General features: G+C 47.6%; 1 protein-coding gene across 1 annotated transcript in view; it reads right to left on the bottom strand.

Moving 5' to 3' along the window:
* wwc3 (WWC family member 3) overlaps positions 1-23760 on the bottom strand; it is a 203227-nt gene that overhangs the window by 127661 nt on the left and 51806 nt on the right. Inside the window, exon 2 of the mRNA XM_078232164.1 lies at positions 3279-3388. Coding sequence (XP_078088290.1) covers positions 3279-3388 — 110 coding nt within the window. The remainder of the gene's footprint in view (positions 1-3278; positions 3389-23760) is intronic.

The raw sequence follows: 23760 nt of genomic DNA on the forward strand, positions 1-23760 counted from the left end.
TCAATTAAACCACTTCAAAGGGAACAAAACACCAAAGGGGTAAACGTAGAAGAGGGGAAAGAGAGAATGATTGTAAACTAACAGTCTTCAGTAGCACGAGATTTTGAGTTACCTCATAGCGCTGGCACCATGGCGCCTGGATTTTCATCCCGGAGTCGGGAGAATTCCCAGCTCCGCAAACCGCAACTTTTTAAAAACAGTTGCCCAGGCATCAGGTTTTCGAGCTGAGGTGGGAATGGGCTAAGTTAGAGGTTGGAGTGGGCGACCCTGGAGACAGTGAAAGGGACGTCAAGTTCGAAGACAGGCTTAGCGGGAAGACCTGCCTCGGGGCTCCAATACGGTGTCCCAAAACATAAAACATCCCTCATGCCTTCAAACACTCCCCATGCCAACTCAAACCCTGTATCCACCACCCATGGCCCCTCATATCCTCCATGCCAACCTATGCCCCTGTACCCGCCCCCGCCAAGGCCTTTTATGGTCCTATGCCATTAGTGCCAGTTCATACCAACCAATGCCCCAACCCATCAGCTTTACACCCAGCATGCCAACCCGCCTTATATTCACCATGGGCTGATCACAGGACCCATGCACTTGAGATAAAATAAAGTTCTATAAAATAAGGTTCGAAGAGTCTATTGCAGACTTAACTATATTGAAGAAAACACTCGCATTCATAAACACATTTACATTATTTTAGCAACATTAAGTCTTATAATAACAAACATTTCATTCAAGTGCTCAATCCTTCACAACAACAAGCTCTGGGATTCAAGTCCTACTTCAGAGTCTAGAATGACTTGTAGCTGTCAATCAAACTGCAAAATGGCAAGTACCCTACTGCAATAATGGATGGTTGTGAAATCAATCATGCAGCAGTAATCCATCACGCTTATGTCTACACAGTGAAATAGCAAGTAATGATTTGCTTTAAAAGTTCCTGGCTTTTTTTTCAAAGATTTAAAGGGCAGGACTTTTAAATGCCTTGACAGCTCTCTTTGACAGATGCTTTTAACAGCTTCCTTTGACAGGATTTTTTGACACATTTGATAGAACCTCTTGACAGATCCTTTCAACAGGTTATCCTCACAGTTTCTTTTGACAGCTAATTTTGAGAATTTTAAAAGTTAATAACTTTTTGCACTTTGTACACACATTCTTGCCTACTTCCCTGTGCTGTAATTTTCTTTGTTCTTTATCAATTTGAAAGGTGACCTGACCTCCCAAAAAGGCACCTGAACTTCGACAAAGGTGTCCCAGGTCTAGATTCAAGGGGGTGCCCTACCTCACCGAAAAGGATATCCTGGCTATCCAAAGAAGCACACGCTTCTCACAGCTGCTCTTACCAGGTCTACTCTGTATTCTTCAGGTTTCACACTCCTAGGTTATCAAAATCTAACTTGATGAGAGTCAATAATGATTTAAATGAGCAGTGGATGTGCGAACCACCCCCATTCCCACCCTTACGAAAATGGGAGGTGCCATGTAAGGGGGTGGGACTTACCATTTCTGGCTCGTCCGCCATCTTTATCATGATGATGACGCTTTCCGTTATGGCAAAAATCCAGGCCCTCAACTTGTGAAAAACACCAATCCACATTCCGCTGACTACCAAGTAGGTTGAAGCACATTCAGTAGACATAGCATTTGAGCGAGTGTGTTTGGACCATATGTCGCTACTCTGACAAAGTGGAGAACCTCTCCCTTTGGGGAAAGTCTTTCCCCAAGCCACTTAAGTAGGCCAGTCAGCCCCTCAAGCATGTTCCAACATTCTATTAGATCCCGAAATCATAGAATCCCTATAGAAGGAGGCTATTCGGCCCATCGAGTCAACATTGACCACAATCCCACCCAGGCCCTATCCCCATAACCCCATGCACTTACCCTATAAATTGATCCTGACACTAAGGGGCAATTCAGCATGGCCAATCCACCTAACCCGCACTCTTTTGGACTGTGGGAGGAAACCGGAGCACCCGGAGGAAACCCACGCAGACACAGGGAGAACGTGCAGACTTCACACAGATAGTAACCCCAGGCTGGGAATCGAACCCGGGTCCCTGGCGCTGTGAGGCAGCAGTGCTAACCACTGTGCCACCGTGCTGCCCGACTATAAAAAACTATAAACTGACTATAAAAGAGATTTATACCTCAACTCCATTTACCCGCCTGGGCGACACAACTCTCAACATTTTATCCAGAAAATTATCTATTTGATCAGTTTTGAAAATTTTAACTGACCCGCAGCATCCGCAGCGGGGGAGAAGAAAGCCCCATTTTTTTCCCCACTTGTGCGAAAAACTACTTCCTGATCTGTCTCCAAAATGGCTTGACTCAATTTTGTGCCCCATTGTTCTTGTTTGTTTATTTATTCTTAACAAGTAAGGCTTACATTAACACTGCAATGAAGTTACTGTGAAATTTCCCTAGTCGCCACACTCCGGCGCCTGTTCGGGTCAACGCACCCTAACCAGCACGTCTTTCAGATTGTGGGAGGAAACCGGAGCACCCGGAGGAAACCCACGCAGGCACGGGGAGAACGTGCAAACTCCGCACAGGCAGTGACCCAAGCCGGGAATCGAACCCGGGACCCTGGCGCTGTGAGGCAGCAGTGCTAACCACTGTGCCGCCAAATAATTTCTCTCTATCTCGCCTATTGAATCCCAGTATCATTTCAGGACACTTTGATTGCCCTCAATCTGTTAGGGAGGGGCGGGGCAGGCAGCTAAACTATTACAGAGAATGTTTTTTGGTCTGCGTGTGAAGTGATAGAGGATTCAAAAATTGCACAGCACTGAACTGCAAAAACTTTTGCAGGATGATTATGGAGTAGAAACAAATGAATATATGTTTCTATGTATTAGAACAGAGATGAGGAGAAATTTCTTCAGCCAGAGAGTGGTAGGTCTGTGGAATTCATTGCCACAGAGGGCTGTGGAGGCCGAGACGTTGAGCGTCTTCAAGACAGAAATTGATAAATTCTTGATTTCTCGAGGAATTAAGGGCTATGGGGAGAGAGCGGGTAAATGGAGTTGAAATCAACCATGATTGAATGGTGGAGTGGACTCGATGGGCCGAATGGCCTTACTTCCGCTCCTATGTCTTATGGTCTAATATATGTGTTGTCTTTCATAATGAAGGGCAAAGTAGAAGACAGGCTGATCAAGGCTGATGGCCTTCGACTTGGCAAAGCAGCGCAGACGCACCCATTAAAGCTTACTCTGGAAAGACTGCCCCCTCCGTTTTTGTAGAGTACGCAAGATCGCAGTTATACTTACGGTTGATGTGGTCGATGTAATAGATGCCAGCCTGTGGATCGTAAACTATTTCCCAGCCCAGTGGCAGCTCATCGCCAACACAATCTGCAAACGTCAGTGGCTTGGTCAGTCTGCAAAAACATCAAAGACAAAGGTTATAAATTAGAGCGTCCCGAGGGAATTGCACGAACCATCCTTGGAGGCTGTCCATTTGCAAAATTAATCCATCAATAGCAATTGATCTAAAAAAAAAGACAATTAAACATTAACCCGACCTCTTAGGTTCACAGGACAGGAGTAGGCCCCTCAAGCCTGTCCCATCACTCAGTCAGATCACAGCTGATCTGTACCTTAACTCCATTTACCCATCTTGGTTCCACATCCCTTAATATTCCGACCCAACTAAAATCTACTGACGCAAAAGCAAAGTGCTGCAGATGTCGGAAATCTGAAATAAAACGGAAACTGCTGGGAATGCCCAGCAGGTCTGTTGATATCTGTAAAGAGGAAAACAAGAGTTAACGGGTGGAATTTTATCGGCACGTCCACCCGAGGGTCGTACAATCCCGCCCGGAGAATGCCGTTCTCTAAGCCACGCCCGCTCCCGGAATCAGGGCGGCCATGCCGGTAAAATTCCGGCCAACATTTCAGATTGATGAATAAAATAAATCTAGCAATCCCATTTCTGACCTCTACAATGACCCGAGCCTCAGCAGCTTTTTGGGGAGAGGGTTCCACCACCGTGTGTGTGTGTGTGTGAGACGTACTTCAAGAAAGCGCACCTGGAATGGCCTGCTTCTCATTTTAGGGTTCTGTCTCCTTGTTCTGGGTTCCGCCACCAGGGAAACTGTTCCTCTGTCTATCCCATCAACTCCACAATTACCAGGAGGAATGCTTTGAGTGGACGTGCTGAGTAGTACCTCATCCAACTCGTATAAAATCCAAACAAAAGCCACAAATTGCAGGTTAGCTCGACAGTGGATAGGCAGCAGAAATATTATTTTACTTCCCTGGTGTGTAAATAGGAGAATCCACATGAGGAACGATTGAGGACTCTGGGTCTGTACTCATTGGAGTTTAGAAGGATGAGGGGGGATCTTATTGAAACTTACAGGATACTGCGAGGCCTGGATAGAGTGGATGTGGAGAGGATGCTTCCACTAGTCGGAAAAACTAGAACCAGAGGGCACAACCTCAGGCTAAAGGGACGATCCTTTAAAACAGAGATGAGGAGGAGGAATTTCTTCAGCCAGAGAGTGGTGAAACTGTGGAACTCTTTGCCGCAGAAGGCTGTGGAGGCCGGGTCATTGAGTGTCTTTAAGACAGAGATGGATAGGTTCTTGATCGATAAGGGGATCAGGGGTTATGGGGAAAAGGCAGGAGAATGGGGATGAGAAAAATATCAGCCATGATTGAATGGCGGAGCAGACTCGATGGGCCGAGTGGCCTAATTCTGCTCCTCTGTCTTATGGTCTGATCTGAATATGCCCGCAACATCTCCTGGAAACTACAGATCAGGGCTTCACTTTGTTTGATATTATTCTCTTTCTACCTCACAAGGCCTGTACAACTCATTGAGGCAGTGACCGAGAAGTGTTGTCGAATGGAAAAAGTGTTGTAAAGATAGAAAATGCCACTCAATCAGGAACATTTCATTCTATGTTATGAACAATGCTGTACCGATGACAGGGATAAATTACTCCTGGGCCAGTGAGCCTTCCACATGAAGCTAGTGCACAGATGCTGCAATAGTCCTTCAAACTAGACAAACCAAAAATTCATCGCTTGATCCTTCTCTGCCTACATAACACCACCACCCGCCCACCCCTCCCCGATTCTATATGATGTGACTGCAACTAATCATTGCTATCGTACCTTCTGTGGGGGCAGCAAATCAGGAATAAATTACTTTCATAGGACCCTACAGCCGAGGAGGCGGCCATTCAGTCCATCATGCCAGTGCTAGCTCTCGGAAAGAGCTATCCAATTAGACCTACTCTCCTGCTCTTACCCTTTAGTTCTGTCAGTATCACCCACCAAATCAACGGAGAATTATATAGAGCTAGAAAATTATGGACAAATGATGGTGAAAAGATACTATGTTAGCAAGTGAGCTTGACTTTGTAAAACTTGTCGCGTAACTGCAACTTCCAACTGCTCTCTCAGAAATCCTACTGCAGTTACATCTGCTAAAGTCAGTCTTGGAGGTTGGAAATTGGAGGGGCGGCACAGTGGTTAGCACTCACGGTGCCAGGGACCCGGGTTCAATTCCGACCTCAGGTCACTGTCTGTGCGGAGTCTGCACGTTCTCCCCGTGGGTTTCCTCCGGGTGCTCCGGTTTCCTCCCACAGTCCAAAGACGTGCAGCTTAGGTAGGCCGGCCATGCTAAATTGTTTCTTAGTGTCCCAAGTATAGGTTAGATGGATTAGCCATGGTAAATGTGTGGGGTTACACGGATAGGGCGGTGGGGCGGGCCAAGGTAAGATACTCGGTCAGAGAGAGTCAGCGCAGACCTGATGGGCCGAATGGCCTCTTCTGCACTGCGGGGATTCTATGAAATTCCAACTGCAAACTAGACTTGCCCCCAGATGGCTGGCAGCCGAATACTCCGAGCCCTCGCCTGCTTATTTTAAAATGGAGAAACAGGCACGCAATCAGAAGGCAAGAATGATGAGCAACATCAAGGAGTTGTGCTTAGATGATGCCGGGCGTGAGCTTTTAGATATCTAGAGGTTACGGGATGATGGGGAAAGTGATGTCTGTCCAAAGAGGATCTCGTGAGAAATGGCGCGGTGCAGGAGATGAGCGAGTGTGGCAAATCTCAGGTTCACGACAAATCATTATTGATCAAGTTGCCAATGGCCAACCCTTCTGGGGGATTGTGTGTGGGGTGTGTGTGTGTGTGTGTGTGTGTGGTGTGTGTGTGGTGTGTGTGCGGGGGGGGCGGGGGGAGGGGGGTGGTTGTGTCATTGCTAGCCACTTGAAAAGTAACATTTATTTATTAGTCACAAGTAGGCTTACATTAACACTGCAATGAAGTTACTGTGAAAATCCCCTAGTCACCACACTCCAGCGCCTGTTTGGGTACACTGAGGGAGAACTTAGCATGGCCAATTCACCTAACCCGCACATCTTTTGGACTGTGAGAGGAAACTGGAACACCCGGAGGAAACCCACGCAGACACGGGGAGAATGTGCAGACCCTACACAGACAGTGACCCAAGCCGGGAATCGAACCCAGATCCCCGGCGCTGTGAGGCAGCAGTGCTAACCACTGTGCCACCCTAAAAACAGCATTGCTCAACCTTCAGACGGGGCGGCCAAACAGAAAACCTCTTATGCTCCCAGCCAGATTAGGGAAAGGAATGTAGAAAGAAATGGCATTCTCAAATCTGCCATTAAAAAGGTCACTTCTGCTATCCAGCACACAAACAAATAATGGACACCGCGCACCCAACCCTCTGTCGATATACTGGTTTGCATTTCAACTCGTCTTATTTCAAATAAACCATCTCTCATCTCGACTGAAAAAAAAACAGTTTCAAAATCTGAGGCAAGGAGACGTCTGTTTACAGCAGAAGTCGAGCACATTCCATTCTTCAAGGAGCAATATAATTACTTCCTTCACCCCTGCTATCATCAAAACTCCTGCAGCTTTGGAATGTGCCCTTCACTGACAGTAAAACAGCTCACAGTAAAAAAAAACAGCATATCAGCTAGATTAGCATACCAAAACGCATTCAGATGCAGCAAACTTACATCAACCCGTACAACAATGTCCATGGCTGAACTTAGTCCGTTTTCTCTATGTGACAAAGACATACAAGATCCCCCATCACTACTCCAAAGAAAAGCTTCACTCCAGTCTCCAAACCAACATTCATAAAATGTTTCATAGAAACCCTATAGTGCAGAAGGAGGCCATTCAGCCCGTCGGGTCTGCACCGACAACTATCCCACCTAGGCTCTTATCCCCGTCACCCCACATATTTACCCCGCGAATCCCTCTAACCTACATATCCCGGGACGCTAGGGGCAATTTAGCATGGGGTCAATCGACCTAACCCGCGCATCTTGGGACAGTGGGAGCAAACCCACGCAGTCACGGGGAGAACGTGCAAACTCCACACAGACAGTAACCCAAGACAGGAATCGAACCCAGGTTCCTGGAGCTGTGAGGCAGCAGTGCCAACCACTGTGTCACCGTGCCGCCCCAAATTTAAACTTCTATTTATTAGTCATAAATAGTCTTACATTAACACTGCAGTGAAGTTACTGTGAAAATCCCCTAGTCGCCACACTCCGGCGCCTGTTCGGGTAACACTGAGGGAGAATTTAGCACGGCCAATGCACCTAACCAGCATGCCTTTGGGCTGTGGGAGGAAACCGGGGCACCCGGAGGAAACCCACGCAGACACGGGGAGAATGTGCAGACTCCACACAGACAGTGACCCAAGCCAGGAGTCGAACCCGGGTCCCTGGCGCTGTGAGGCAGCAGTGCTAACCACTGTGCCGCCCAATCTCTCAATCTCAATTCCGCTCTCATTCACCATTGCCAGAAACAGATCTTTTTAATTGCCATTAATGGGATCTTGCTGTGTGCATATTGACAATTGTGTTCTCTCTATTAACACAGTGACTACATTTCAAAGGTATTTCATTACGTACAGCACTTTGGGATGACTTGAGACCTCAATAAGAGCGCAAGGGACCCGGGTCTAATTCCGGCCTCGGGTCACTGTCTGTGTGGAGTTTGCACATTCTCCCCGTGTCTGCGTGGGTTTCCTCCGGGTGCTCCGGTTTCCTCCCACAGCCCAAAGATATGCAGGTTAGGTGGATTGCCCGTGCTAAATTGCCCCTTAAGTGTTTAAGATATATAGCTTAGGAGGATTAGCGGGGCAAATACATGGGTTTACGGGTAAGCTTGGGTCTGTACAGACTCGATGGGCCAAATGGCCACCTTCTGCAACATAGGTACTCTATGATGAAAAGATACAACCATTAAACATTAGAAAAATATTTAAGTTTTTTAACATTTATTTATGGGATGCGGGTATTGCTGGCTTCTACAGCATTTATGGCCCATTCTTAGTTACCCTTCCGAAGGTGGTGAGCTGCCTTCTTGGACTGCTGCAGTCCGTGAGATGTTGGTACACCCACCGTGCTGTTAGGGAGGGAGTTCCAGGATTTTGACCCAGCGACAGGGAAGGAACGGCGATATAGTTCCAAGTCAGGATGGTGAGTGACTCAGAGGGGAACTTCGCAGTGGTGGTTTCTGCTGCTCTTGTCCTTCTAGATGGCAGTGGTCATGGGTTTGAAGGAATCTTCTCAGTGGTATACACTGCTGTTCATCAGCGGTGGAGGGAGTGAATTGTGGATGGGGTAGCAATTAAGCAGAATTATAAGATGAAAGCAAATTACTGCAGATGCTGCGATCTGAAAAAAAACAGAATGCTGGAAAATCTCAGCAGGTCTGACAGCATCTGTGGAGAGGGAATAGAGCCAACATTTTGACTCTGGATGACCCTTCCTCAGAGCGATTAAGCAGACTGCTTTGTCCTGGATGGTGTTGAGCTTCTTGAGTGTTGTTGGGAGCTGTACTCATCCAGGCAAGTGAGGAGTATTCCATCACACTCCTAATTTGTGCCTTGGAGATGGTGGATCGGCTTTGGGGAGTCAGGAGGCGAGTTCTTGCCGCAGGATTCCTAGCCTTTGACCTGCCCAAACTAAACACTCCACTCCTGACCTCCTCGCAGCCTTGGTCCAAGCCAGCGAGAATGGAGAATTTGGCGTTCAGCCAAAACTCCATTCATTGCAGCAGCACTGGGGAATCCCAGCCACGGACGAGGTCAAATATATCCAATCCCAACACAAATTCAGAAGGTTAGTCATGCCATGAATCAATTCCAGCCTCCCGGACTATCTGGAACCACTACAGTTCTCCTACAGCCGCAACAGGTCCACAGCAAGACGCCATTTCCCTGGCCCTGCACTCAACCCTGGAACACCTAGATAACAAGGACATCTATGTCAGACTCCTATTTATTGACTACAGCTCAACCTTCAACACCATTATTCCCACAAAACCCATCTCCAAACTCAGTGGCCTGGGCTGCGGCACTCCCTCTGCGACTGGATCCTGAACTTCCTAACCCACAGACCACAATCAGTAAGGATAGGCAACAACACCTCCTCCACGATCATCCTCAACAACCAGTGCCCCACAAGGCTGTGTTCTCAGTCCCCTACCACACTCCTTATACACCTATGACTGTGTGGCCAAATTCCCCTCCAATTCGATTTTCAAGTTTGCTGACAACACCACCGTAGTGGGTCGGAGCTCAAGCAATGAAGAGACAGAGTACAGGAATGAGATAGAGAATCTGGTGAACTGGTGTGGCAACAATAATCTCTCCCTCAATGTCAACAAAACGAAGGAGATTGTCATCGACTTCAGGAAGCGTGATGGGTAACATGCCCCTGTCAACATCAACGGGGATGAAGTAGAAAGGATCGAGCGCTGTAGGTTTTTCGGTGTCCAGATCACCAACAACCTGTCCTGGTCCCCCCATGCCAACACTATAGTTAAGAAAGCCCACCAACGCCTCCATTTTCTCAGAAGACTAAGGAAATTTGGCATGTCAGCTACGACTCTCACCAACTTTTACAGATGCACCATAGAAAGCATTCTTTCTGGGTGTATCACAGCTGGGTATGGCTCCTGCTCTGCCCAAGACCGCAAGGAACGATAAAAGGTCGTGAATGTAGCCCAATCTATCACGCAAACCAGCCTCCCATCCAGTGACTCTGTCTACACTTCCCGCTGCCTTGACAAAGCATCCAGCATAATTAAGGACCCCACGCACCCCGGACATTCTCTCTTCCACCTTTCTTCTGTCAGGAAAAAGATACAAAAGTCTGAGGTCACGTACCAACCGACTCAAGAACAACTTCTTCCCAGTTGCCATCAGACTTTTGAATGGACCTACCCTGCATTAAGTTGATCTTTTTCTACACCCTAGCTACGACTGTAACACTACATTCTGCACTCTCTCCTTTCCTTCTCTATGAACAGTATGTTTTGTCTGTATAGCGCGCAAGAAACAATACTTTTCATTGTGTTAATAAAATCAGGCCCATGTGACAATAATAAATCAAATCAAAAATTCCTTACCGGCGCAACGCGATGCACATTGACATCGTTTTGCGAAAGCGTATTTCTACAGTCTATGTTTGACTTGGTGGTTGTTTCTTTAAGTCCAAACATAGGCCAAAATCTTACCGCCCCGGGAATCGGAGCGGGCAAGGGGCGGACAATGGGAAGGTCTGTTGACCTCAGGTGGGATTTTACGCTTTGGGAAAGAAGGATGCTGTAAAATCCCACCCATAGTTTAAAAATATTAGCAGTGCAAATTCTTGCAGCAAACTGAAAGCGATAAAATATTACAAGACTAACCAGGTGTCCAAGAAAGAAAGAATTCAAGCTGACGTGAGATGATTGGTTCGGTATGAAATGGTTGGCTGCTCCTTATGAAGTCTGAGCATTCTTCGGGCGGTCCCGGCAACTACTCTGAGTATTTAAAAAGATATTCCTTCTGAAACATGGGCCAATTGCAACATTGCTAACGAAGGAACAAGTAACCTGAAAAATCCCGGGATGATAAAACAAACTGCTTTGTGGCATTCAGGAGATAGTTTGGATGAAGCAGGACTCCTGGAGCAGTTGTCAAAATCAGGAAAAATTGCAAAACATTACTGAGACGATGTTAGCTTCACGTGGGTATTCTATTGTCAATGTGCAAGTTTGTTACATGACTGTTGTTACTCACTTGCACATTCACCTTCTGCGCAATAAGTCTGTGTAACAACAGTCACGGGCATTCAGCCTCTGATCTTCGGGTAAGCGTTCTCCAAGGTGGCCTTCACGACACACGACAGCGCAGAGTCGCTGAGCAGAAACTGATAGCCAAGTTCCGCACACATGAGGACGGCCTAAACCGGGATGTTGGATTTATGTCACATTATCAGTAACCCCCACAGCTTGCCTCCTGGACTTGCAGGCTGTCCTGTCTGGAGACAATACACATCTCTTTAACCTGTGCTTAATGCTCCCTCCACCCACATTGTCTGTATCTTTAAGATCTGGCTGGATGTCGGGATTCGTATTCTAATCAGTATTCTGTAACTTGATTTTTGTGTCTCTGTGCCCTGTTTGAGAGCAGATTTCCACTCCATCTGACGAAGGAGCAGCGCTCCGAAAGCTAATGGTATTTGCTACCAAATAAACCTGTTGGACTTTAACCTGGTGTTGTTAAAACTCTGACTGTGTTCACCCCAGTCCAACGCCGGCATCTCCACATCATAACAATTTTTAAAGCAGGCGTGCTGAGATGACCAATTGCTTATTGCAGACAGGAGGGATCCCACAGAGAGGCCCAGTTGCACCCCACCAGAGTTGAAACAATTTGTGGAAAGGTCATTCTGCTCATTATCTTGTGCTCATTACAAAATCTTTAATTATTTAAGGCTAATGAAAAGATACTCTGATGTTGAGAAACCACTAGGTTTGAATCAATAAACCTACAGCAAAGAGTTGCCTCACAGCGCCAGGGACCCGGGTTCGATTCCCGGCTTGGGTCACTGTCTGTGTGGAGTTTGCACGTTGTCTGCGTGGGTTTCCTCTGGGTGCTCCAGTTTCCTCCCACAGTCCGAAAGACGTGCTGGTTAGGTGCTTTGGCCATGCTAAATTCTCCCTCAGTGTTACCCGAACGGGCGCCGGAGTGTGGCGACTAGGGGGTTTTCACTTCACTGCAGTGTTAATGTAAGCCTACTTGTGACTAATGAATAAACTTTCATTTTAGAAACTTACTGCGCAGAAGGTGGCCATTCGGCCCAGCATACCTGTGCTGGTTCTTTGAAAAGACAGTAAGAAGTTTAACAACACCAGGTTAAAGTCCAACAGGTTTATTTGGTAGCAAAAGCCACACAAGCTTTCGGAGCTCTAAGGAGCTCTTACTGTGTTTACCCCAGTCCAACGCCGGCATCTCCACATCTTTGAAAAGAGACACCCCAGTTTAGTCTCACTCCTCTTAGCCTTTTCCTCATAACCCTGCACAGGTCATGTCACCATTTCTCTTCACTTTATAAGATGGAGAGTGAATGACTTGAGCTGAACATCTGCAAGCCCAGTCGACAGCTTGAACGACAATACAGATAATTTATTCCTTGTTCTTTTAAGCAGAGTACAGGTGTAAATTAAACACCAGAGTTCTCTCGTATGACAAGCAGTGATGCAGCCTGGTTATAAACCGAGAGCACTTAGACTCACTGCATTCTGCAGGATCCCACTTACTTTAAGTACAACCGCATGTTCTGAGAAGTTAACATTCCCATGCATACAGAACATTCCTCGCGACACAACTGCCCCATCCCCCCCAAGTTAAAATTAAAGCTGTGCACATGTGTGCGTTGGAACTGTGGGAAAGTACGCGAATCATTTTTATTTACTCAACTGTAAAATGGCACTTGGATTGATAGCTACACCGGGCAGGAAGTAATAGTGCGATAAATACTCGACTTATCTTGAACAAACTAGCGCTCCTCTGCACAAAGCAATCCATAACCTCCTGGGCGCTCGTTCTCGTTTGAATGCCAGTCAATGGCGAAACCCTCAGTACCGCAGACATCAGAGTGCTCGACATTGGTCACACTGCCCAACACATTAACCACCAGGCCATGTGCGGCTAATTGCATTTTTGAACAGTAAATAAACATTGAGTAATAGACACTTGTCACTGAGCATTCTGCACTCATTCCCATGGTAAGGTGGGAAAGGAAAAGCAGTGTGGCTGTGAGCGGGCTTTTTGATTAGAGTGCTTTAGTCCCGTGGATACATCTCAATGGCGGCGGAGGCTTGTTAATTAAACTTGCGCACATGAAGTACGTTTCCCGTGGTCATTGTGCTTTGGAAAGATGGAGGCTGAGGGGAGACCGAATAGAGGTCTACAAAATTATGAGGGGCATGGACAGGGTGGATAGTCAGAGGCTTTTTTCCGCAGGGTGGGAGTGACAAGTACAAGGGGGCACAGATTCAAGGTGAGAAGGGGGAAAGTTTAAGGGAGATGTGCAGGGCAGGTTTCTCACACAGAGAGAGAGTGGTGGGTGCCTGGAACGCGCTGCCAGAGGATTTTTGATTTGATTTGATTTATGATTGTCACATGTATTAACATACAGTGAAAATTATTGTTTCTTGCGCGCTATACAGACAAAGCATACCGTTCATAGAGGAGGAAAGGAGAGAGTGCAGAATGTAGTGTTACAGTCATAGCTGGGGTGTAGAGAAAGATCAACTTAGTGTGAGGTAGGTCCATTCAAAAGTCCGATGGGAGCAGTGAAGAAGTTGTTTTGGAGTGACCTCAGACTTTTGTATCTTTTTCCTGATGGAAGGTGGTGGAAGAGAGAATGTCCGGGGTGCGTGGGGTCCTTAATTATGCCGGCTGCTTTGCCGAGGCAGCGGGAAGTGTAGACAGAGTCAATGGATGGGAGGCTGGTTGTAGAAGTAGGCACATTAGCAACATTATAGAGGCATCTGGATGGGTACATGAATAGGGAGAGAATAGAAAGGGATACGGACCTAGTAAAGGCAGCAGGGTTTTTTTTTTAGTTTAGTTAGGGCATCATGATCAGCACGGGTTTGGAGGTTGAAGGGCCTCTTCCTGTGCTGTACTTTTCTTTGTATACATCAGGTAAAAACACAGGAACGTCACATTGTTCAATACTTTTGAAAAGGGAGATTGGCGAGGTGCCACACATCTCTCAGAGGAGCAGCGCACCTGGAACAGAAACCTTTTCTCATGTTTAACTGTGCGGGTGCTCTCCTTGGAAGTTGTTGTCCAATTTGAGAGTAATAGTGAGCACCAATTACCTCACCATTGTTTCTCCAGCAAAAATCTTGTCCATTGTACCGCTTCCGGACAGGAATTGAGTTAGTGCGGGCCTCAGAAAAGAATCGACTACTGGTACGTTTTATGGCGGCACAGTGGTTAGCACTGCTGCCTCACAGAGCCAGGGACCTGGGTTCGATTCCCGGCTTGGGTCACTCTCTGTGTGGAGTTTGCACATTCTCCCCCGTGTCTGCGTGGGTTTCCTCCGGGTGCTCCGGTTTCCTCCCACAGTCTGAAAGACGTGCGGGTTAGGTATATTGACCCGAACAGGTTGTGGCGAGTAGGGGAATTCCACAGTAACTTCATTGCAGTGTTAATGTAAGCCTTACTTGTGACTGATAAATAAACTTATAGTACCCATGGCTTTACAAGTTGCCTGAAAGGCTCCCCATACTGAGGAGCATAAATATTTACTCTAGAAAACTTGAAGAGGATACACTCTCAGTATGTCCTTTCTGCTCTATAATCAAACAAAATTTTTTAAAAACACCCCTAAAATAGAACACGGTTGAGATTGATGGGAGGGGCGTCATTGTCCTTAATGCACGGAGTCCTCGGCAACAACCAACCTGTGTTTCTTGGACTATTACCCCAATAAGAGCTCCACCAACAACATATATGGTATTATAGCAATTATATTATTGGACTAATGATCCAGGGAATGAGTTCAAATTCCAAATGTGACAAGTTTAAAAATTTGAATTCGGTCTAAAGGAATCGGGAAAGGAGATCACAAAGCTGTCAGAATGTTGTAAAAACCCCACCTGGTTCACAAATGACCTTTAGGAAAGGAAACCTGGGCTAGAACGTTACTCTCTCCCCAAGGCGGGTTCCGAGGCATGGGGGCGAAGCGGGAGAGGTGGGGGTGAAAGAAGGTAAAGCTGAACGGATGGTCAATCTCTCGCCATCTTTAAAAGCCATCTGCCCCTCCCCACTCTGACCAATATGTGACTCAATCCCAAACTCGTGTTTATTAGCCATTTATCTCATGGATACCTCGTTCAGCAACCTGAGAAAAATCATTTGGATGTTAAATTAAATTTTACCAGCCTCTGTGGACGGGTGGGAGGGGGAGTGGGGTGCGGGGTGGCAGAAGGTTGTAAAATAGCGAGGGTTGGTTGGTCATGGAGTATCTGTCACCTTCTTGCCACTGTGCCAATTAACCAGTAGCAGAAAGATGCAGACGGCCCTCCTCAGTGTTCAATCCGGTCACTGAAATGGCCAATTAAGGGCCTCTTCCCACCCCCTACTGGCATTTTAACCAGTGGCAGAGGGGCCCTCCACCAAGTGCCATGTAAACCCTGCCAGCCTACCAGTGGATTTGGGGGAGCTGAGGGAAAGGGGCCTCTTATTTGCAAACTCTTTGGCCCAGTAAGGAGCCCCCTGGCAGCAATGGCTGCTGCTGGGACAACAAAGCCTTCCGCACCCTCCAACCGTCCACCCTCCTCACTGGCTGACTGACATTTGTGCACAGACCCCACTTACCTGGTTATGTGGACAACCGGCTTCCATGAGGACCTCCCCTTCCAGACGCAGCCCCAATAGCAGCCATCACTCCTAGTGGGTATGGTGTGCTGCCATCTCTCTGACTGGCCTCAGGAGGGGTGCATGGCTATCCTGAACAGCTCCATCTGCAGCCAATCAATTGCCTGTCACTAACAAGAAGTGACCCCCAGGTCTCGCAGACCCTCCCCCTCCCCTCCCCCCTCAAAGCAGGATCGCCACTACTCTTTTCGGCCTATTGGTGGAACCCCTACCCAATGATTTCTTTTCTCGCAACAGTTTATGTTGGTTCATAGAAATCCCACAGTGCAGAAGGAGGCTATTCGGCCCATTGAGTCTGTACCGACAACAATCCCACCCAGGCCCCACCCGTCATCCCACATATTTACCCTGCTAATCCCTCTAAGCTACGCATCCCAGGACACCAAGGGGCAATTTAGAATGGCCAATCAACCTAACCCGCACATCTTTGGATTGTGGGAGGAAACCGGAAAACCCACGCAGACACGGGGAGAATGTGCAAACTCCATACAGACAGTGACCCAAGCCGGGAATCGAACCCGGATCCCTGGAGCTGTGAGGCAGCAATGCTAATCACTGTGCCACCGTGCCGTCCCATGGTTGTGAAATGATGTGAGGTCATTGGGGGGGGGGGGGGGGGGGGGGGGAAAGAGAGGAGAAAGAGACCCGACGGGCCGAATGGCCTCCTTCTATTCTAAACATTAACTCTGTTTCTCTCTCCACAGTTGCTGCCAGGTCTGCTGAGCTTTTCCAGCATTGCTTTGGTTTGTATTTTATGTATTATGTTAGAGGCATCTAGAAAGGTATTGAATGGAGCTGGGAAAACATGGGGAACTGTTGTACGCTATTGTCTTAACAGAAAGGTTTGAGATGCAGGACTGGTGAGGAGCTGCAAAGACAGAGGCACCAAGAGCTCACAGGAAAATTAGAGAAAAAAATGGACAAGATACGCAAAAGAATGATAGTATGTCATATGTTCATATAGATAGATTGGGCGACACGGTGGCACAGTGGTTAGCACTGCTGCCTCACAGCGCCAGGGACCCGGGTTCGATTCCTGGCTTGGGTCACTGTCTGTGTGGAGTCTGCACGTTCTCCCCGTGTCTGCGTGGGTTTCCTCCGGGTGCTCCGGTTTCCTCCCACAGTCCGAAAGACGTGCTGGTTAGGGTGCATTGACCTGAACAGGGGCATTCCGACTAGGGAAATTTCACAGCAACTTCATTGCAGCGTTAATGTAAGCCTTACTTGTGACTAATAAATAAACTTTAAACTTTAGATTCTTAATTGCTTAAAGTTTATTAATTAGCGTCGCAAGTAGGCTGACATTAACACTGCAGTGTGAAAATCTCCTCATCGCCACATTCCGGTGCCTGTTCGGGTACACTGAAGAGCAATTTGGCACGGCTAATCCTCCTAACCAGCACGTCTTTCAGACTGTGGGAGGAAACCGGAGCACCCGGAGGAAACCCACGCAGACGCGGGGAGAACGTGCAGACTCCGCACAGTGACCCAAGCCGGGAATTGAACCCGGGTCCCTGGCGCTGAGAGGCAGCAGTGCTAACCACTGTGCCGCCAACGCATAGAAGAGGTGATCGTGCCTATCTTTGTAACTTTCTCCCCGATATCTTTCGTGCATATTGGATTGTGAAGCTCGCTTCATTGTGTGACCCAAGCCGGGAATCGAACCCGGGTCCCTGGCGCTGAGAGGCAGCAATGCTAACCACTGTGCCACCGGTGTATAGGACGTAAGAATGAAAATGGAGTTGAGGCCACGATCAGATCAGCCATGAGCTCACTGAATGGTAGAATAGACTCAAAGCCAAATGACCTCCTCCTGTTCCTCATTCATATATCGTGTCCGCTTTGTGTTGATTTCCAACTGTACTGGAGTGCTTACTAATTCCCTGGAATCCCGAGAAGATTCCAGTTCAAGGAATTCCAGGAATATAGGGCCTCTTCTCAGTAGTACGAGGGAGGATAGTACAAACTTAAGTTTTTAAAGAAAGGATTGCTACATGAACCAGGCTATTGCAGACCATTCACCCCTCACTTTGACAATGGAGGCCATAGCTGAAAGGGTTTAATGGACAATTAACGGAGTGGCAGTATCGAGAAGTCGGCATGGTTTTGTAGCGATGGGTCACAATCGATGAAGCCACTGGAATTCTCCGAGGTGATAAGCAGGTGGCAACCTTCCAGTACATTTTCAAAAGGAACCCAATCACATTCTGAAGGTGGGGCTGATACAGGTCTGTGCTCGAGTGGCAAGCCAGCCAACAGGATTGCACACCAGCTTTGTAACAGAGAACAGGAGGTGATGAATGGCTCGCTGGAACTCAGAGGCATCCCCTCCTGGGCTTATTTTTCGTGTTATTTCAGATTTCCAGCATCCGCACTATTTTGCTTTTGTTCCAGGCACTGATCTTTTGGTGGGGGTTGGGAAATAGGTAAATTTGAGATCGCATTTGCAGACTTCATGGCAAAAGGCAAGGATAATGTGAGAGTGAGGGCAGGTCATTTAGTTAGTTATTGAAATATGAACAGAGAGCTGCAGGATACAATTACAAAACCTGCAAATCTCAAGTGTGGAGAGAGACCAGAACAATTCGCCCAGTGTCCAGGGAGGAAATGCTAGTGAACATCAGAAATGGGCTCCAATGGGCACAGTTTTACGGTGCCAACGCAGCAAGGAGAGGGCAGCAAAATGCGACGAGCCACTCAAACGTCCACCGACTTTGACAGAACTGGAAAATCCTGCCAATGGGAGGGGCCAGAAAATTCCACCCATCGAATCACACAGCACAGCTCTCATGCCCACATCTCCATCCTTGGCCTCCTGCAATGCTCCAACGATGCCCCAACACAAACTGGAGGAACAGACTCATCTGCTGATTAGGCACCTCTCGGACGTAACATGAGTCCAACAACTTTAGGCTGTGAACTTTCTCCCCCATCTCTACCCCTTGCTTGTTTTATTTACTTTGTTTGTTCCAATGCAACCCCCCCCCCCCCCTTTCTCCCCCGCAGGGCCATCTGTCACTCGTTCTTCAGTTTTGCTTTCACTGAGCACTGATCTTTGTTCACCTATTAACACATTCTGCTATCTTACCTTTCTGCCACTATCAGCACCTTCGTTAACCCTCAATGCTCCCGTTAACACTCCCTTTGTCTCGTGTCCGTGACATCTTTGTTACTCTCTCCTCAGCTCCAACCTATCCCTGACCTTTCACTTCCTCCAACACCCTCTCCACCTTTTTTTTAATTCATTTGTGGGACATGGGTATCGCTGGCCAGCCAGCATTTATTGCCCATCCCTAGATGCCCTTGTCCAGAGGGCAGTCAACCACATTGCTGTGGCTCTGGAGTCACATGTAGACCACACCAGGTAAGGACGGCAGATTTCCTTCCCTAAAAGGACGTTACTGAACCAGATGGGTTTTTCCGACAATCGGCAATGGTTTCATGGTCATCCGTAGATTCTCAATTCCAGCTTTTTTTTATTGAATTCAATTTGCACCACGTGCTGTGGCGGGATTCGAACCCGGGCCCCCAGAACATTGGCTGAGCTTCTGCAGTAATAGTCTAGTGCCATCGCCTTCCCGACCTGTCCTTCACAATTCTGCCCCTCTTCACATCTGAAAAGAGTCATTCATGCAGAATCAAAATGTTACAACTTAGTTTCTCTCTCCACAGATGCTGAGGTTACCCAGCATTTGCTGTTCTTATATTGGCACAGAGGGAGGCCATTCAACTCCTCTTGCCTGTGCCAGCTCTGCGGAACAGCCATCCCATTTGCATCACATCCCAGCTCCTAACCCAAAGTCCTGATATTTCTCCTTTGCAAGTGTATATTCAATCTCACTTTGAAAGTCATCAAAACTTTCTTCCACCATCCTTTCATTCCAGGATAAAATCACTCATTTAAAAGTTTTATTAAAATATAATCTTCCCTCCAGTCCTTAAATTTGCATCCTCTAATTACCAACCTTCCTATCACTGCAAAGAAGTTTCCCTTATAAGACCATGAGACATAGGAGCAGAATGAGGCCACTCGGCCCATCGAGTCTGCTCCGCCATTCAATCATGGCTGAACTTTTTCTCATCCCCATTCTCCTCCCTTTTCCCCATAACCCCTGATCCCCTTATTAATCCAGAACCTATCTATCTCTGCCTTAAAGACACTCAATGACCCGGCCTCCACAGCCTTCTGCGGCAAAGAGTTCCACAGATTCACCACTCTCTGGCTGAAGAAATTCCTCCTCATCTCTGCTCTAAAGGAGCGTCCCTTCACTCTGGGGTTGCGCCCTCGAGTTCTAGTCTGTCTCCCACTAGTGGAAACATCCTCTCCACATCCACTCTATCCAGGCCTCTCAGTGTTCTGTAAGTTTCAATAAGATCCCCCCCTCATCCTTCTAAACTCCTTCAAGTATAGACCCAGAGTCCTCAAATGACAAACCCTTCATTCCTGGGATCATTCTTGTGAACCTCCTCTGGACCCCCTCTAAAATATCAAAGTCCCTCAGCAATTCTAACATCACTTTACCTCTTCTCCCCCAGTTAACACAATGGTTTTCAAGCTACTCACGATATAAGTGAGCCAACCCCCGTTATGCTAATTGCTCAGAGAAGGTTTTTTACTCAGAGAGTGGTTGGGGTGTGGAATGGATTGCCTGCAGGGATAGTGGAGTCAGAAACTTTAGGAACATTTAAGAAGCTATTGGATAGGCACATGGAGTACTTCGGGATGATAGGGAGGAAATAGCTTGATCTGGGTTTCAGACAAAGCTCGGCACAACATCGTGGGCCGAAGGGCCTGTTCTGTGCTGTACTGTTCTATAGAAGCATGGGTTAGAAAGGTGGATTGGCCCTCTGGAATTTTGCTCAACTTCTCCTGGGGGCTGCGGAGAAAGTTAAGGAAGCTTTTCCTGTAGCCGACCACCACCCACAAGGAACCTCAGGCAGATTGAACACAGCACAGCAGATTCATAGAATCCTAGAATCCCTACGGTGCAGAGGGAGGCCATTCGGCCCATTGAATCTGCACCAACCGCAATCCCACCCAGGCCCTTTTCTCACAACCCCCCCCCCCTCCCATATTTACCTTGCTAATCCCCATGATACTAGGGTTAATTTAGCATGGCCAATCAACCTAACCCGCACATCTTTGGACCGTGGGAGGAAACCCACGCAGGCACGGGGAGAATGTGCAGACTCCACACAGACAGTGACCCGAGGCCGGAATCGAACCCGGGTCCCTGGCGCTGTGAAGCAGCAATGCTAACCACTGTGCCATCATGCCGCCCAGATTGTATGTGCTTTCCGAAAGGAATGGACTTAACGTTCCTTTGCTAGTTCATTACCTCCTTCCACAATCTTCCATCCTTAACAAAAAAGATAGCAGTTTCACATATGTACAGGGCCTGAATTTAAGCCATTTAATCTAATGAGGAATTACAGAATTTCTCCATAACTGGAAGATGTGTATCGGGAAGCATTATAATGCATTGTTTTTTTTAAAATTCAGGGAACTGGACATTCACCAAGGAGAAAGAAATAAACAGCAAGAGAAAGGAATGAAGAAAGGAACAGAAGGCTGGAGTTGCAGCAATCTCCCAGGCAACGAGACACAACTTGGCACAAGACCAGAGGAACTCTTGAAGTATCAACAAGTATCAGCACTTCATTATATTAAAGGCAGCATTCTCACTTCGTAACAGAAGCTAAAACATTGACCGATACAGCCAGAAAGTTGTTGGCAATGCAGTGTGGAAGAAGTCAAGGACATCTCCATCAATCACACACAAGACAACTAAGCAAGTGATCTGAAAGGACTTAAGTAATAATATTAAAGCTTTAAAAGGTTTTGGCCTTTTGCATTAACAAACTTTTCAAATGGATTGTTAATATAACCTAAAACTGTAATTTGTGACACAGATCATTTTACATAATTTGCTTATTGAATTTTGAGAAATTATTGAATGGTCATGGGGTGGCACAGTGGTTAGCACCGCTGCATCACAGCGCCAGGGTCCCGGGTTTGATTCCCAGGGGCACGGTGGCACAGTGGTTAGCACCACTGCCTCACAGCTCCAGGGTCCCGGGTTCGATTCCTGGGGGCACGGTGGCACAGTGGTTAGCACCGCTGCCTCACAGCTCCAGGGTCCCGGGTTCCATTCCCGGGGGCACGGTGGCACAGTGGTTAGCACCGCTGCCTCACAGCTCCAGGGTCCCGGGTTCCATTCCCGGGGGCACGGTGGCACAGTGGTTAGCACCGCTGCCTCATAGCGCCAGGGACCCAGGTTCAATTCCTGGGGGCACGGTGGCACAGTGATTCGGCCGCATTTGGAGTATTGCGTACAGTTCTGGTCGCCGCATTATAGGAAGGATGTGGAAGTGTTGGAAAGGGTGCAGAGGAGATTTACCAGAATGTTGCCTGGTATGGTGGGAAAATCGTATGGGGAAAAGCTGAGGGGCTTGAGGTTGTTTTTGTTAGAGAGAATGTTAAGAGGTGACTTAATAGAGGCATACAAGATGATCAGAGGATTAGATAGGGTGGATAGTGAGAGCCTTTTTCCTCGGATGGTGTTGGCTAGCACGAGGGGACATAGCTTTAAATTGAGGGGTGAGAGATATAGGACAGATGTTAGAGGTAGGTTCTTTACTCAGAGAGTAGTAAGGGCGTAGAATGCCCTGCCTGCAGCAGTGGTGGACTCGTCAACGTTGAGAGCGTTCAAGTGGTTATTGGATAAACATATGGATGATATTGGAATGGTGTAGATTAGAGGGGCTTTAGATTGGTACCACTGGTCGGCGCAACATCGAGGGCCGATGGGCCTGTACTGCGCTGTAATGTTCTATGTTCTAGTGGTTAGCACCACTGCCTCACAGCGCCAGGACCCAGGTTCAATTCCTGGGGGCTCAGTGGTTAGCACCGCTGCCTCACAGCTCCAGGGACCCGGGTTCGATTCCGGCCTCGGGTCACTGTCTGTGCGGAGTTTTCACATTCTCCCCGTGGCTGCGTGGGTTTCCTCCGGGTGCTCCGGTTTCCTCCCACGTCCGAAAGATGTGCGGGTTAGGTGAATTGGCCATGCTAAATTGCCTCTTGTGTCGGGGGGGGGGGGGGGGGGGGGGGGTCATGGTCAATTTTGATTTTGGGCGATATTAATTCAAGTTTCTGATGCATTTCCCACCCAGATTCTTATTGCCCATTAACCTCAGTGGAGAGAGATGTAGAACAGGCAGCAGAGCCCATGTTATCAGTTTGATTTGATTTATTATTGTCACATATATTAGCATACAGTGAAAAGTATTGTTTCTTGCGCGCTATACAGACAAAGCATACCGTTCATAGAGAAGGAAAGGAGAGAGTGCAGAATGTAGTTTTACAGTCGTAGCTAGGGTGTAGAAAAAGATCAACTTAATGCAGGGTAGGTCCATTCAAAAGTCTGATGGCAACTGGGAAGAAGTTGTTCTTGAGTCAGTTGGTACGTGACCTCAGACTTTTGTATCTTTTTCCCGATGGAAGAAGATGGAAGAGAGAATGTCCGGGGTGCGTGGGGTCCTTAATTATGCTGGCTGCTTTGCCAAGGCAGCAGGAAGTGTCGACAGAGTCAATGAATGGGAGGCTGGTTTGCGTGATGGATTGGGCTACATTCACGACCTTTTATCGTTCCTTGCGGTCTTGGGCAGAGCAGGAGCCATACCAAGCTGTGATACACCCAGAAAGAATGCTTTCTATGGTGCATCTGTAAAAGTTGGTGAGAGTCATAGCTGACATGCCAAATTTCCTTAGTCTTCTGAGAAAGTAGAGGCTTTGGTGGATTTTCTTAACTATAGTGTTGGCATGGGGGGGGGGGGGGACCAGGACAGGTTGTTGGTGATCTGGACACCTAAAAACCTGAAGCTCTCGACCATTTCTATTTCGTCCCCGTTGATGTAGACAGGGGCATGTTCTCCACTATCGACTTCCTGAAGTCGATGACTATCTCCTTCGTTTTGTTGACATTGAGGGAGAGATTATCATCGCTCCAGATTCT

The sequence above is a fragment of the Mustelus asterias genome, chromosome 17 (genome assembly GCF_964213995.1).
Source record: "Mustelus asterias chromosome 17, sMusAst1.hap1.1, whole genome shotgun sequence".
Classification (NCBI taxonomy): domain Eukaryota; kingdom Metazoa; phylum Chordata; class Chondrichthyes; order Carcharhiniformes; family Triakidae; genus Mustelus; species Mustelus asterias.